Source organism: Penicillium nucicola (genome assembly GCF_028828085.1).
Source record: "Penicillium nucicola strain IBT 29836 chromosome Unknown utg000002l, whole genome shotgun sequence".
NCBI lineage: Eukaryota > Fungi > Ascomycota > Eurotiomycetes > Eurotiales > Aspergillaceae > Penicillium > Penicillium nucicola.
The window spans coordinates 3,144,222-3,157,820 of NW_026643126.1; the positions used below are offsets into that span (position 1 = coordinate 3,144,222).

The 13,599-nt window shown below is 49.2% G+C and overlaps 4 protein-coding genes across 4 annotated transcripts; 3 read left to right on the forward strand and 1 right to left on the reverse strand.

Moving 5' to 3' along the window:
- Positions 1 to 326: 326 nt before the first annotated feature.
- Positions 327 to 1,748, reverse strand: N7511_002945 (uncharacterized protein; the record flags this gene model as incomplete). Its single annotated transcript, XM_057125370.1, has 2 exons — positions 327 to 1,585; positions 1,640 to 1,748. The coding sequence occupies 2 exons, from the start codon at positions 1,746 to 1,748 to the stop codon at positions 327 to 329; spliced, it is 1,368 nt and encodes a 455-aa protein (XP_056987529.1).
- A 2,182-nt stretch (positions 1,749 to 3,930) lies between these two features.
- N7511_002946 (uncharacterized protein) lies at positions 3,931 to 4,664 on the forward strand (the record flags this gene model as incomplete). Its single annotated transcript, XM_057125371.1, has 2 exons — positions 3,931 to 4,175; positions 4,244 to 4,664. 2 exons carry the CDS (start codon positions 3,931 to 3,933, stop codon positions 4,662 to 4,664), a joined length of 666 nt encoding a protein of 221 aa, XP_056987530.1.
- Positions 4,665 to 6,507: 1,843 nt separating this feature from the next.
- Positions 6,508 to 11,065, forward strand: N7511_002947 (uncharacterized protein; the record flags this gene model as incomplete). Its single annotated transcript, XM_057125372.1, has 4 exons — positions 6,508 to 7,672; positions 7,729 to 8,411; positions 8,482 to 9,696; positions 9,752 to 11,065. The coding sequence occupies 4 exons, from the start codon at positions 6,508 to 6,510 to the stop codon at positions 11,063 to 11,065; spliced, it is 4,377 nt and encodes a 1,458-aa protein (XP_056987531.1).
- A 1,440-nt stretch (positions 11,066 to 12,505) lies between these two features.
- On the forward strand, positions 12,506 to 13,416 carry N7511_002948 (uncharacterized protein; the record flags this gene model as incomplete). The annotated part of the gene is made up of 2 exons (XM_057125373.1): positions 12,506 to 12,734; positions 12,791 to 13,416. The coding sequence occupies 2 exons, from the start codon at positions 12,506 to 12,508 to the stop codon at positions 13,414 to 13,416; spliced, it is 855 nt and encodes a 284-aa protein (XP_056987532.1).
- Positions 13,417 to 13,599: the final 183 nt, after the last annotated feature.

Below are 13,599 nucleotides of genomic sequence, written 5' to 3' on the forward strand. Positions count from 1 at the left end.
AAATCGTAAATCAAATTTAGTTCACTAAAAATGTTCTCGAACATTAGGGCGTCGTGGACGTCGCGAATGTGGCGGACATGACCACATAATTGCATATGCAACCCCCCACTATGTCGCCGCACAGCCACGAGCCCACCAACGACAACTACGACAGCGCGTTTCACAATTTACGGCAAAGTACCAGAAGGGAACTAGCAGCGCTTAAGTTGAATATAGTTTCATTCCATAATTCATGCCTAACGCAGAGAGTGATATATCGACAAATTCATTATTGACTTCGTATCCGCTGATGAAACAACAAAATATACCAAAGTAGCCCGAAAAGCTTACTTGCGGGGGCCAACGAGACCGTAGAACTCAAGCGGCTTAATACTGAACGCACCATTGGACTCGAGCTTGTAGTCGGGGTCCGCCAACTCGAAGCTGGTATCCTTGAGAATACTAGCAAGAGTGAAGAAAGACCAGCGCCAAGCCCAGAGCTTACCAATGCACTCACGCTTGCCGTTGCCGAAGCCCTTCTTCGCGGCAGCAGGGAGCTGTTCCCATTTCTCGCCGTAGACACGCTCGGGCTTGAACGCCTCGGGGTCTTTGAAGACAGCCGGGTCGCGGTTGACTTGGCTGAGGACGGCGATCATGGGCTGGTTGTGGGCGATTTGGTACTCGCCTCCGGCGAGGAGGATGGGGCTCTTGTCATTGGAGGGGATGGGCTCAATGTTGAAGCCGGGGGCGGGGGCGGAGAGACGGATTGACTCGCGGAGGATGGCCTCGACGTAGTTCAGGCTCTTCAGGTGCTCGAGATCAATCTTGCCGTCGCCGACGACGCGGTCGATCTCTTCCTGTGCCTTGATGATTTCGGTCGGGTTCTTCATGAGGTAGTACAGAGCGTAGGAGACGAGATTGGGCGCTGTGGCGGCGCCGATGAAGCAGGAAATGATCTCATCGATTACTTGGGACTCGGTGAGCTTCTTGCCGCTCTCGGGATCACTGTTGTTGAGCATGGCATCGAGGATGTCCTTTCGGACGGTGTCCGGGTTCTCTTTCCGGATCTTGATAACCTCGGCTGAGAAGTTACGCATGGTCTTGGTGTCCTTCTCGAAACGACGCTGGTACAGCCAGTTCAGGAGCTTTGGACGGGTGGGGCGCTTCATCGCCTCCATGGTGGCGCCGTCCATGGCCTTCAGCATGGGTGGTTCCTCACCGTCGAGCACGTGCACGCGCTGGTTGAAGAAACACTGTTTGCAGGATGCGAGGAGGAGGCGGTCGAGATCGTTGGAAAGTAGAGTGCGTTGCGCGGGGCCTGAGCTCCACTTCTTTGTGAGGTCTGGGATAACCTCTGCCATGTCGCTGAAAAGGCTGTCGGTCGCGGATTGGGTGAGGTGAGGCATCATAATGCGGTGTGCAATTCCCCAGCTCTTTTCGCTGTCGTAGGCTGTGAACAGACTGTCGTGCACGGCATATCGGATCTCCACAACTGGGCCTGTCACACATTTGCGGAATCGGGTCTGGTCGCAGATCTCCTCGAGCAGAGCAACACTACCGATGAAGACAATCTCGTGTCCCAGAGCATTAATCTTGAAAATAGAGCCTATGCACAGATCAGCTGCTGCCACGTCAAGAAGCACCTTTCAGAAAAGCCTACCAAATTGCTTGGCCAAGCTGTTCAGCGAGTTCCATGTCTCATTGGGGTTCACATCGAAAATATTACCGAGGAGTGGAACTCCCCGGGGTCCAGGAATCTCAGTAGGCATAGCGCTGGAAACAAAATGGAGGGTATATCACTATAATACACAAACACCGATCAAGAGGGTAAAGTTAAGAGAGAAAGCAAAAGCGAAAAGAGCTCTCCGGCCCTGAGCGGGGGAAACAGACTTTAAAAAAAGCCTTCAGCTTCGGATCTTCAGCTCTGCATTTCCGATCGACAGATCAAGTTCGAGCTTTTCCACTGGAGGGGGTGCATCTGGCGCTCGGGCACTCCATAGGTTCACAGGTTCGAGCTGAAGAGATCGGCACGATTGCGATGTAATAGCGCAGATTGGCGGGCGCCGATCGACCCAGGATAGGCAATGCATCAGACTATGTGGAGCCCATCTGCAGCCATCTGGAGTACACTAAACGCACGGCGGGCTGTAGTGCAACCACTGAGGGCAATGGGGTTCATCACAATTGTCAGCCGGGAAGCTCCTGCGGATTTTTGCCTGAACCCTGCTGCACTCCCTGGATTCGTCTCCATGCATCTTGACCGCTGGATCGGGTCGGCTTGACTGGCTGGTTTTTGGTTTCTCGTGTGCGATATGACTGGGACTGCACATCATAGATCATATTTCACCGTCAGCATGAAAAACATGATTGTGGGTGGCTGCCGTGCAGTGGGGCACCCTGGGCAAGGGTGAAACTGACATCATGGAGACCAGCCTCCCTCAAGGGCTAGGAATTTACAGGTGTACGTAAGAGTCTCATGATTCATTTGTACATGCCAGTAGGATCAAGGGGATGAATCAAGATTAGTTTGACATGAAGTATAGTGTTGACCCTCGGACGTGCTTAAGTTGTGAACGGTGGGGCATGGATCACGAACCCCACGTGATCACGCCTCGAATATTTTCTAAGAACTCAGTCGGTTGACTTGTAGCATTGTGAAACATATGACAACACTCAGATACGTGAAACAATTGATCATGTTCTTGTGAAACCAGCAAGGCGAGTCATAGCCAGTCAATGTACCTTTCTTCCTGGAGACCTGGACGATGGTAAGCCACACCAGTCACTGGATGGCTTAACGGTAGCTTGATTATTAATATCATAGTATATTTTTTGGAGAATAGGCCATCTGCAGGTTATAAACAGGCGAGCCGGGATTGGTTTTCTCAAAATCTATCAATTCAGGAGAGCGCTCAAATTTACGGGCCAAGTAGACAGCAATATTTAGTGTAACTCTGCGACACATACTGAGAGGTTAAGGGTACTTCCTCAGAGTCTCCATTCCGCAGATATAGACCACTCATTCCCCTTTTATCCAAAAAGAGAGCTTGAGATGACTTCTTTTACATGCTAAATCAACAGATCTTGTTGCCTTTAACTCACATATTCACGAACAGGAATTCTACTCGACATGTGATGGACTTCAAATGGCCCTTCCAACTGCTATCAAAGACTCTCCTTCTTCTGTACTGGCTGATAGGCTAGTCTGACAATGTCACAAGTCAGCATAAGCTTATACCCCGCCTGTCATGGTTGCCCCGCATTCATCAAAACGCCAGAAGCGATTGCTCGTGTAGAAAGTTTGCTTCCAGATCGTCACTTCCACAAAAATCAGCCACTTTCTGGCTCAAAGCGTGGCTAATGAGAAGATCACGATCCCGTACTCCCGTTGCAGGGAGGTCCCGCTGCGGCGACGACACCGAGTCACGGGCCGATCCGAAGGCCAGGCCAAATGTCACTCAACAGGTTGATCCATACGACAGCAGAAGCATTCAACCGAGCTTGACCAATACCAAAGTTCCAGTTTCTAAGACTATCGTCAGGACTAAGAAAACACCCAGCGGTGGGCTTCAGCATAGAACAATCCCAGCACGTGGTCAAAGTGCAGGTTTGACGGCACAAGCAAGCCACCGCAATGATCATCATACGCGAACATTTCCTACGCAAGGTGATAGTCCGAACGCTAGCGAGTCCTCTTCGAGGATCGACAGTGGGCGTCGACCCACCTCAAATGGTGCCCCTACTAGACGAATGTCTAGAGAACGAGACCATACAAGTAATGACCAACGAGTCAGGCGCTCTTCATTCACCACCAGTCGCAGACGTCGAAACAGCTCGAATGACACCCATAGCAGGCGCAGTTCCAAAGAGCGAGGCCGCCGTCCGGAGTCAACGCAGCGGGGTCACGATTCAGATCGCGAGGAGAGTCGTCGCCGGTCCAGTTCCAGCCGGATGAGAAAAGATAGACAAAGGAAGGAGGAGGATCGAGGGTTCAGCACCATGAAGCTTAGCCAAGAGTACGTGACAATGATCTATACTAAAGAGGAGCCTCGAGTGGAAATCAGGAGCGAGAGGATCGCACGGGGCGAATATGGCGGTAAAGGGGTCATATACTTCCTTTTCAAAGTGACTGTGCTGGATGCCGAGAAGATCAAAGATAACTTGGAGATCCGATTCCAGTTTCTCAATGATCCAGGGTCAGAGAGAATTACTGTGCTGATGGCTTCCCCCGAGAAATCCGGACTCCCGTGATCTCAGTGGACAGAACGAAGAATCGTGGACGTGAGTCAGGTGTGACCACGGGGACTGAGCAGCTCACTTTAAACCACAAGGAACAAAGAGGCGACACGAAGGCTTGGAATCAATCCACCTTTTGGGAGTTGAAAATTCAGGAGAGGACCCACGAAGTTGAAGCTAGTCTCAAACGCCATGGCAGCGAGGCTCCGTTGATACCAGTCCCTTTCAATATGCAGTTTTTGATCTCCGATTGTGGACAGACACCGTTCTATATCGCGTGCGATGTTGATTGGAAACGGAATAATAGTCTGCTCTCAGACGATGGACGTACCAGCAAGTGGCGGGAGGTTGATATGACTGATCGAGACGACGAGGAACTTGATTTCAAGGACTGGAAACGAAATCATTGGGAGAGAATAGGCGATCCTGTTGGTTTTGATAAAGAGTAAGTGTGTCATATAGATTTTCTTTCCCTCTTGTCGATTTATTTGCTTGCTTCACTAGCCACTGACATGAACCGCAGATCAGGTCATTGGTGTCGTGCACGGAGTTCGGAATGATGTTTCAATCCCGGAGGATTGAGGCAGTAACTGAGAATGATAGTCGTTTCAACAGGGGTTCAATAAAAAGCCACCCTTAATTGACAATTTGTCTTCCAAATGAAATGATAGAATCGAGATATTAGCTTCATTTTAGGGCTCTTTGGTGGTTATATTTGACATCATGCTTTAACCGTAGACTGGCAGTCGATGTCTGGCAGAACACAAAAAGGAGTTCAAAATTGGTAAGAGTACCTTCACTTACTATGGTAACTCCTAGTTGAAAAAAAGGCAACGCAGACATCCTGCGATTTGGCAGGATATATAGGATATTGCCGAGCTGCTCTATTTAGCGGAATACCGTGTTTGATTGATATTAAATCGATCGTCAAATAGAAGCAACACCAGATGGAAGCAAGACCATTATGAGAAAGTGATCCATTAGGGCTGAGCGTTCGCGAGAGGAAAACTGGATCTTATCGTAGAAAGGCCAGAGAGATGCCAGACTAACAAACGGAAGACCTTTCCGGACATTATACACTTCCATCATTTGCACGGCCCGAGCATAATTCGATGCCTAGACTATTCGTCATTTTGATCCCGATATCTACTCAACCCAAGACTGCTATTGGACCAGTCTCGTCAGAACATGCCAAAGATCTGGAACGTTGACGCCTAATCATAAGAGCATAATCCGGACCGATCACATAGAGAACCAGTCAAGGGCCCCTGGACGATAACAACAGACCCGTAAAGGGAGTCCAGACATGTTCTGGCATATTACCTGATTGGGAAGACACTAGCAATATATTACCGCATTGGGCCAGGCACCAGCATCCGGCGCAGCAATTCGGCAGCTTTGGCCGGGTAGATCGGGATCGCCACACCCGCTATCGGGTGCGGAACACTTCCGCCATTGTCATTCGGCATCGAACGCAAAACACCATTTAATATTACCCGGTATATTTCAATGATAGAGTAATCGTCGGCGATTAGCCGCTAATTTGCGCTCCAACTGGCATCTGTCTCCATATAAGCGTAAACTATGCCGAGAGTAACGGACGCACTGCGCTTATCATTAAATCGCCGCACATGGCGAAGTTTATCTACGGGAAATTCTGTCAGATATTTGCTAATATTATGATCTGCCTTAATTCACAATCGAAATGAGTTCTAAAAAGAGTTGTTGATTGCTAAGAAATCTCTCATAGACAAACAATGTTACGTGTGCGCTCCATAAATGTCTCGCCAGGGCCCAAAGACAACCCAGATAGGAAACAAATCGAACACCTATCCGAGTATAGACTGCTATCTGTGGACCAATCATTGGGTATCCTGTTTTACCTTGAGCATTTGCAGTAATTTGCTCGACCCAAGATCTGTCAAAAAAACAAGCTCCACCATCGATGGAAGCTCGGCCGGCGTGCCGATTTTCAGGGATTTTTCCTTCTCGGAACGGGTGCATAGTGGCGGGTGGAATAATAGCCGCCGTATTAGATGCCAATGAACCGATTAATGCGTATTACTCCCATTTCTAGCCAGAAATGGCAATTTGGTCCAATGACGACTACTGGGTCCCCTATTGCTTCGGATCTATAATCGGAACACACATTGAAGGCCCCTTAGAAAATTATGCTGTGGGTTGGAATAAATACCCTGGCCTCTCTCCCTATGAGTAGATCTGTGATCTCAACCTAATAATCAATTTCTGTTTTCACCAATCTCCACTCTCTGACCCTATCCCTTCTCTATAATGGACCATCAACACGAACCCGACGATACGTCGGCGTCCGAACAACATGACTACTTCTCTGAAACCGAAAAAGAAGAACAAGAACGGAAATCAGAAGATCTGCCCGTCCGAAAGCTTAACACTCACGATTTCACCAGCGTGGAAACCTTACACGTACCTCATACCAACATCCGCGAAGCCAGCAGTGCCGAAACCCTATATGCTGCCAATGCCAAGACACCCGAACCCCCCAAGAAGGACAACACCTGGCACATGAAACACCATGTCGTTCGGAATGCAGAGCGTGATGAAGCCGCCGGTTTCAAAAGACGTGAGCTCGGTGTTACATGGCAAGACCTGACAGTCGACGTCCTTGCCGCCGAGGCCGCCGTCAATGAAAACATGATCTCGCAATTCAATATTCCCCAATTGATCCGAGACTTCCGCCGCAAGCCACCACTCAAGTCTATTTTGTCAGAGAGTCATGGCTGTGTCAAGCCTGGCGAAATGCTTCTTGTTTTGGGCCGGCCTGGCTCAGGCTGTACTACGCTTCTCAAGATGCTCTCCAACCGCCGTGAGGGCTACCATTCCATAAAGGGTGACGTGCGCTTTGGAAACATGAGCGCTAGCGAGGCCGAAAAATATAATGGTCAGATCGTTATGAACACGGAAGAAGAACTGTTCTATCCCAGATTGACGGTCGGCCAGACCATGGACTTTGCTACCAAGATGAAAGTGCCATTCCATCTGCCAGATGGCACAAATAGTGCTACAGATCATACAGCCGAAACAAAGCAGTTCCTCTTGGAGTCCATGGGAATCGCCCACACAGCCGATACAAAGGTCGGCAATGAGTTCGTCCGTGGTGTATCCGGTGGCGAGCGGAAGCGAGTGTCTATTATTGAATGTCTTGCAACCAAGGGCTCTATTTTCTCCTGGGATAACAGTACCCGTGGTTTGGATGCTAGCACTGCATTGGAGTGGGCAAAGGCTCTTCGTGCCATGACCGACGTCCTCGGTCTTTCGACGATTGTCACCCTGTACCAAGCAGGAAACGGAATTTATAACCTCTTCGACAAAGTATTGGTTCTCGATGAGGGCAAGCAGATCTACTATGGCCCAGCTGCCGAAGCCAAGCCCTTCATGGAAGACCTCGGCTTTGTTTACACTGATGGTGCAAATGTTGGTAAGTACTGGTGTATTTCCCGATGAGAAATTGGAGAAAAACTAACATAGAGACAGGCGATTTCCTCACTGGTTTGACAGTCCCAACGGAGCGAAAAATCAGACCAGGCTGCGAAAACACATTCCCCAGAAATGCTGATGCCATTTTGGCCGAATACCAAAAGTCCGAGACTTACAAAAAGATGGTATCTCACTATGACTATCCGGACACCGACATGAGCCGTGAGCGTACGGATGCATTCAAACATTCTGTTGCATGGGAAAAGTCGAAGCATCTCCCCAAGGGAAGCAACTTGACCACCAGTTTCTGGGCTCAGGTCAGCGCCTGCACGAGCCGACAATATCAGATCTTGTGGGGTGAGAAATCAACCTTCTTGATCAAACAGGTTTTATCATGTGTGATGGCCTTGATTGCCGGTTCGTGTTTCTATGACTCCCCGAACACGTCTGAGGGACTCTTCACCAAAGGTGGTGCTGTCTTCTTCTCTCTGTTGTATAACTGCATTGTGGCCATGTCCGAGGTTACCGAATCCTTCAAGGGCCGCCCGGTTTTGGTTAAGCACAAGTCATTTGCTATGTATCACCCGGCTGCGTTTTGCTTGGCTCAAATCACAGCCGATTTCCCGGTTCTATTGTTCCAGTGCTCGATCTTCTCGGTTGTCATCTATTGGATGGCTGGCCTGAAACACACTGCGGCTGCTTTCTTCACCTTCTGGATCATCTTGTTCACCACGACCTTGGTAAGTTTGAGGTGTTTTGAACCATCTTTTCTTTTAAAATCGGGGTTTGAACTAACATGTTCTTTCTTAGTGCATTACTGCTTTGTTCAGATTTATCGGTGCCGCCTTCAGTACATTTGAGGCTGCCTCGAAGATCTCAGGAACTGCTGTCAAGGCTATCGTCATGTATGCTGGTTACATGATTCCGAAGCCTAAGATGAAGAACTGGTTCATTGAACTGTACTACACGAACCCCTTTGCATACGCATTCCAAGCCGCAATGTCCAATGAGTTCCATGATCGCCATATCCCTTGTGTTGGTCAGAATTTGATCCCCAGCGGTCCTGGTTATGAGGATGTTGGATCTGCCAACAAAGCCTGTGCTGGTATTGGTGGCGCTTTGCGAGGTGCAGACTATGTCACCGGTGATCAGTACCTCGGCTCTCTTCATTACAAGGCCTCTCAAATGTGGAGAAACTTTGGTGTTGTCTGGGGATGGTGGGGATTCTTTGCCATTCTCACCATCATTTGCACGAGCTACTGGAAGTCCGGTGGAGCATCCGGTGCATCTCTGCTCATCCCCCGCGAGAAGCTGAAGAAGCACCAGGCTGCTAGCTCTGACCCAGAGGCTCAAACCAGGGAAAAGGAACCTGCGCGCCAAATCACTGATGAACCTGTTGAGGTCCAAGATGATAACCTCTCTCGCAACACGTCTATTTTCACCTGGAGAAACCTCACCTATACCGTCAAGACGCCAACCGGTGATCGAGTGCTTTTGGACAATATTCACGGCTGGGTCAAGCCAGGTATGCTGGGTGCCCTCATGGGATCTTCCGGTGCTGGAAAGACCACCCTTCTCGACGTCCTTGCCCAGAGAAAGACAGACGGTACCATCAAAGGTTCTATCATGGTTGATGGACGACCACTTCCGGTCTCCTTCCAAAGAATGGCTGGCTATTGTGAGCAGCTCGATGTTCACGAGCCATTCGCCACCGTGAGAGAAGCCCTTGAGTTCTCTGCTCTACTGCGCCAGTCTCGCACCACTCCCAAAGCAGAAAAGCTCAAGTACGTCGACACTATCATTGATCTTTTGGAGCTCCACGATCTGGCCGATACTATGATCGGTTCTGTTGGCAATGGCCTTAGCGTCGAGCAAAGGAAACGTGTCACAATCGGTGTGGAACTAGTGTCCAAGCCTAGTATTCTGATCTTCTTGGACGAGCCGACTTCTGGTCTTGATGGACAATCAGCCTTTAACACAGTGCGTTTCCTTCGAAAGTTGGCCGATGTAGGTCAGGCTATTCTGGTAAGTATTCGTTCTGATACAAGTGCGATCCTATTGTTAATATCCAACCCCCCAGGTCACAATTCATCAACCCTCGGCACAGCTCTTTGCTCAGTTCGACACTCTTCTGCTTTTAGCCAAGGGTGGAAAGACTGTCTATTTCGGAGATATTGGTGACAACGCCGCCACAATCAAGCACTACTTTGGTCAATATGGAGCTCAGTGCCCCTCTGATGCCAACGCAGCCGAGTTCATGATCGACGTGGTCACAGGTGGTATCGAAGCCGTCAAGGATAAGGACTGGCATCAGATCTGGCTGGATTCCCCCGAGCAAACACAGATGATCCAGGAACTGGACGGCATGATCGAAGAAGCTGCCGCCAAGCCCCCAGGAACGGTTGATGATGGATTTGAATTTTCGATGTCTCTTTGGGATCAGACTAAAATCGTCACTCAACGCATGAACGTTGCTCTCTTCCGAAACACCAACTACGTTAACAACAAATTCTCTCTGCATATCATTTCGGCTCTTCTGAACGGTTTCTCCTTCTGGCGTCCCGGTCCTAGTGTGACAGCTTTGAACCTGAAGATGTTCACAATCTTCAACTTTGTCTTCGTCGCTCCCGGTGTCATTAACCAGCTTCAGCCTCTTTTCATCCAGCGCCGAGACATCTACGATGCCCGTGAAAAGAAGTCCAAGATGTATTCGTGGGTTGCGTTCGTGACTGGACTCATTGTTTCCGAATTCCCCTATCTTTGCATCTGTGCTGTCCTCTACTTTGCATGCTGGTACTATCCCGTTTGGAGACTGCCTCACGACTCTGACCGATCTGGAGCCATCTTCTTCGTTATGCTGATCTACGAGCTGATCTATACCGGCATCGGTCAGTTTGTCGCTGCTTATTCTCCCAACCCGACCTTTGCTGCTCTGGTGAACCCCTTGGTGATCAGTTTCCTTGTACTCTTCTGCGGTGTGTTTGTCCCATACGAACAGCTCAGCGTCTTCTGGAGATACTGGGTGTACTGGCTCAACCCGTTCAACTACGTCGTCTCTGGAATGTTGACCTTCGGTATCTGGGGTGTGAAGGTCACTTGCAACGAGGATGAGTTCGCCTACTTTAACCCTACCAACGGAACCTGTGGACAGTACCTGTCAGACTATATGGCCGGCGATGGCTGGAGAATCAATCTGCTCAACCCGGACGCTACCTCCGATTGTAAGGTCTGCCAATACAGAGATGGCAGCGACTTCCTGACGACCCTCAACATCAATCATTACTATGTTGGATGGAGAGATGCGGCTATCTGTGTGATCTTCGCTATCAGTGGATATGCCTTGGTGTTTGCTTTGATGAAGTTGAGAACCAAGGCTTCGAAGAAAGCCGAATAGGTTCACCATTCATTACCCAACTTCGTTGAATATCTCATCCTCTTACCGATCGACATTTGAAGGTGTCCCATCATTTCCCTTCTTTTTCCCAGTTTCCCATTTTTTCCATTTTGCCTTTGTCCCTTCTTCCTTCTTTCATTCATAGATTAGACTTGATTTCCAAATTCCCCATAGACTTTGTTGTATAGATTATTTTGGCCCTTCTTTCAAATTCAAAATATAGAACATCATTTTCTCAACCCATTTCCAGACGAACATCCTCATTTCTTGCGCCTAGAACAAAGCCCAGTTCGAGATCCAAGTCCTAAGGGCACGGTCCGCTGGCTGCGTTGAAATCCACCAATCAACTTCATCGTCTTGCCAGAACGCGTTGCGCACACACAGGTTTACGGCAGTCTACCTGTGGCTGCTGTGTGCCCTGTTGTCAATAATGAACGCGAATTTCAAAAAGGTACACTTGGCAATCCACTTAGTGTCTACCACGCCTCCACTCACATCTGGTCCCTGGATGTGACTTTCCTCCAATGACGTCATTTGTTTTCTTTCTTTTTACAGTGGACATACTGTAACTTACTCCTGTCTTTCTTACGAACTTCCCACTGAAGAGCTTCAGCACGCAGAAATAACAAGTGAGATGCACTCATAGCTTGCTTGCGCATTTACGTTCACTCATATCTTCAGACCTGCCCAGACCAGAAGAGAACGCCTAGTGCCATTCATGCCATGCAGGAACTTGGAAGTGGCGCCCAAGCAGCCGTTAGGGGCTTTTAGCTCACTTCATTTGAAGTCTGGGCGTGCTCATGACACCCACAAACGGCCTCAGACTTCATCCCAGACTCAGCTGTCGCGAACACCGTTGCGCAAGGCTATTGGATAAATTCGTTAAACTCGGGTCGACTTGGCAAATGTTCCAAGACTCGATGAATCGAATAGTACATTACCGTACACTGTATACTGTACTCCTAGGGGGCAATGATGGATTGCATCTCAGCTAATTGAATCGCATTTTGTGATCGTTCGCTTGGGAGCACACTTGGGAACAGAGCAGGGATTTCGCCCGTGAACACGCGTCCTATGTTATGTGTTGGGAAACTCCCCGCTACGCCACCCCACGTAACTTGATTTAACATGCGAATACTAACTATGTGGAGAATACATCGACTAGCTGTTGACGAATCAATTTGATAGATAGCAGTGGCAAGGCCGACTTTCTTATGTTAGATCACAATAGCTGGCCCTATACTCATGGAGCTACGTAGCCCAGGTAGATCCCTACCCACTTCCGAACTAGGAGGCATCGCTTCTCTTTGCTACTTCAGCTTTCGTTGCCCCCATTTCGTCTCTTTTTCAACAATTGAATTGATTCCGCTTTACATAGGAAAGCCACCTCTCTCGCTGTTATTGACACCTGCATTTCTGTGATCGCATTTTCTTGTCATAATGAAGAGCACCATTGCTGTTGCAGCCTTTGTTGCTGGCACCAACGCACTTGTCGGCCGCAGCGATAGCTGTTGCTTCCATTTGACTGCGACCGGTAGCATCTCCGGCTCCCTTGGTCAACTGAGTGATGGTCAAGTCCGTCTTGGCGATACTACCTTGTCTGCTGCACAATTCTGCCTCTCCGATAGCATTATCACCGACAGTGAGGGCCGCGGCTGCGTTGTGACCTGTGAGTATCTTGTGATTTACATCTGACATGTTATGCTAGACTAACACATTATGCAGCGGAGACTACTCAATTCCAGTGCGATGAGGGTTCGACTGGTACATCCGGGTTTTCTCTTACTTCATCTGGTACCCTTGAGTTCAACGGTAGCGCCAAGTTCATTGCCTGCGCGACTGGCTTGAATGGCGGAGACAACATCTACACTTCCAACAGCACGTCCGTCACCCAATGTGTGAATGTTCAGTTGGCCGGCGACTCATGCTTTGCCGCCGCGTCTTCGTCTGCTTCGCTGATTTCCTCCACACCTTATATCGCCTCTACCAGTGCTACGCCAGTACCTATCCCCGCTCTTAGCTCCAGTGTCGCTGCTGTTGGCTCTTCCACTCCTGTGTTGACCAGCTCTGTCCCCTTGGTTGTTCCCTCTACCCCAGTCGGGACTTCCACCCCAGTCGGGACTTCCACTCCACTCGCAAGTACCCCATTGACGACTTCGAGCCTTGCAACAAGCACTGCGACTTCATCTAGTCAGTCGGAGTCAAGCTCCTCGGCTGGATCCTCGGGGTCATCTGCAGCTGCTACCACATCCGCCCCTGCGAGTTCCGCAGCCGGTCTTGGCCTATCAAAATGGTCATCACTCCAAGTTGCTGCGTTAACCTCTATCTTTGCATACCTGAGCTTGGTATGAGACCGCGGATATCTCATGTTTGCGAACACGGGGAATATGGACTGTTTAGAACATCGTTTCCGGAATACCAGTTGAACACGAAGACGAGGAAGAATACTCCATACAGTTGAGTACAGTCTATTCTACATATAACTCATAATCCATATTTCTGAGAAACCTAATTGTATTTTAAACCTTCACTGA